Source organism: Stegastes partitus, unplaced genomic scaffold (genome assembly GCF_000690725.1).
Source record: "Stegastes partitus isolate 25-593 unplaced genomic scaffold, Stegastes_partitus-1.0.2 Scaffold1361, whole genome shotgun sequence".
In the NCBI taxonomy this organism is placed as follows: domain Eukaryota; kingdom Metazoa; phylum Chordata; class Actinopteri; family Pomacentridae; genus Stegastes; species Stegastes partitus.
The window spans coordinates 39,048-41,024 of record NW_007579092.1 but is presented as its reverse complement, the minus strand read 5'-3'; the positions used below and the strand labels follow the sequence as shown (position 1 = coordinate 41,024).

The 1,977-nt window shown below is 46.6% G+C and overlaps 1 protein-coding gene across 1 annotated transcript in view; it reads right to left on the bottom strand.

The window, feature by feature from the left end:
• The window catches only part of hoga1 (4-hydroxy-2-oxoglutarate aldolase 1), a 28,576-nt gene that overhangs the window by 19,584 nt on the left and 7,015 nt on the right, over positions 1 to 1,977 (bottom strand). Inside the window, exons 2-3 of the mRNA XM_008298938.1 lie at positions 895 to 1,022; positions 266 to 400 (exon numbers count right to left, since the gene is read on the bottom strand). Of these exons, the coding sequence (XP_008297160.1) occupies positions 266 to 400; positions 895 to 1,022 (263 nt within the window). The remainder of the gene's footprint in view (positions 1 to 265; positions 401 to 894; positions 1,023 to 1,977) is intronic.

The following is a 1,977-nucleotide window of genomic DNA, read 5'->3' as shown; positions in this document are numbered from 1 at the left end:
CAATTAACCTCAGCATGTTTCTGGACTGTGGGAGGAAGCCGGAGAACCCGGAGAGAACCCACGCTGCACGGGGAGAACATGGAGACTCCACGAAGGAAGATCCCGGGCGTCACTGTTTTGTGTTTTTATCTGCCTTGTGAAGCACTTTGTAACCTGGGTTTTCTATAAACACAAATCAATATTATTGGTAAACGACTCTCTGTTTGGCCCGTCAGACGCCCGACTGACTCACAGATGACAAAATCAAAATCAAGCTGTTTCTTACATCCCCTGCGCTGTCCTTAATGCCCAGGATGTTCGGATGCTGAGAAAGCTGCAGCACTGCGTCCAGCGGCAGGTCCAGCCCCGTGTTGGCCGGCACGCTGTACAGAACCACCGGCACCGGGCTGCTGTCCGCCACCTGCAGGGGGGAGAATCACACACATGAGGGACTCGACAGACAACCTGTTGATTGAGATGTTTTACTCTACAGGTGGAGAGGTGGTTTCTAGCATTTTTCTCACAGCAGCTCTTGGTGATTTTTTTTTTTTTTTTCCACGGCATCATTCCGTGTAAATCTGCATATTTAACCGGGTTTTTTTTTTTTGCGCCGATGTACATGTTGATCCTGTTGCTTGGATACATTTGAATACAAAAGATGCAGTAAAATGAAAAGACATCGTGCGGCACCCTCGACCTGGACGTGTCTGCATCTTCCTGTACGACAACTTTACAAAACAAATAACTCAGTTTGTGTGTGTGTGTGTGTCAGAGAAAAATTCCTCAAACAGTTGTTAAAACGTGGTTTAAGGTTTTAAGTCCAGGTTACGGTTCATGTGAGGCAAAGCGGTGTGTCAGCTGTGGTTGTGTCACGAGCATTCAAATACTAATGTGTGTGTGTGTCTCTCGGCTGACCTTTGTGTAGTGCTGGATCAGGGCGCGGCTGTCCATCTTGCCCTTGTAGTAGCAGGGCGTCACCACGAGGACGGCGTCGGCTCCGGCCGCTGCCATCTTCTCCGTGAGCTGGACCGTGGCTCTGGTGGCTGATCAGAAACAGGAAACAGCTTCACCGACACATTCGCTGTTTGGGAACATTTCTGCAGAACATTTGTTTTTGCTCATATAATGCATGCACGGACCCATCGAAGGTCACCATGTGCTCTTTCTCCTTCTTAGGAAACGACACAATCTTGGCCTCAGTCCTCGTACACGCCGAGCAGAAAGAGCAGAAAGGACGCAGACAGACTGAATATCAGTGAGAGAAAAAGGAGATACGGCTGGAAAATGGCCCTGGATTAGACATCGGTTATCAGAAAGAAGGCCAAGCAGGCGTGAGAAAATTCACGGAACAAAAACACCGACGTCACTGGAATGCTTCTCGAACATGCTCCACACTTAATAGGTGAAATAAGTGAGGAAACACAAACCCGGTTGAAGTTTTTTTTACGCGAGCGCTGAATGAAGGAAGAAGACAGAAGCGGAGGCGAGTCTCTCTGAATGCTTTTCATAAGCGATGCAACCGAGCAGCCAATGAAACTCTCACAGACTCCATTTGACTTCAATTATCAGGCCATAAAAACTGATGACACCGCCGAGCTCTGTGATAAATCAAGGCCACTAAAATCCATAGTGGAGGAGATGTGAGGATCCATTTAAAGCTTTCAGCGCGCCTCAAACAAAAAAAAAAAAAGTCTGCATCGCCCACGAAATCTTCAACTGTTTCCTTTCAAACACGCGTAGCTCTGAATAAAATGAAAATCTGATCAAAGCGGTGTCAGGAGGAGTGAAGCTAGCGCTGTTTAAACGTTTCCGTCCTTTTGTGACGGCAGAATTCTGTGTTAACCGCAAAAATAATTAATCGCACTATGAGAAGTTAGTTTAATGAGTTTTCAGATTATTTGTGATGGTTTTTTAAGATAAAACTCCACGTTAGCGATGGTTTGAAGGCCTCGCTCACAACGTAGGAAAGTCTTAAAGGAGAAACCGGCATGTTTTGAT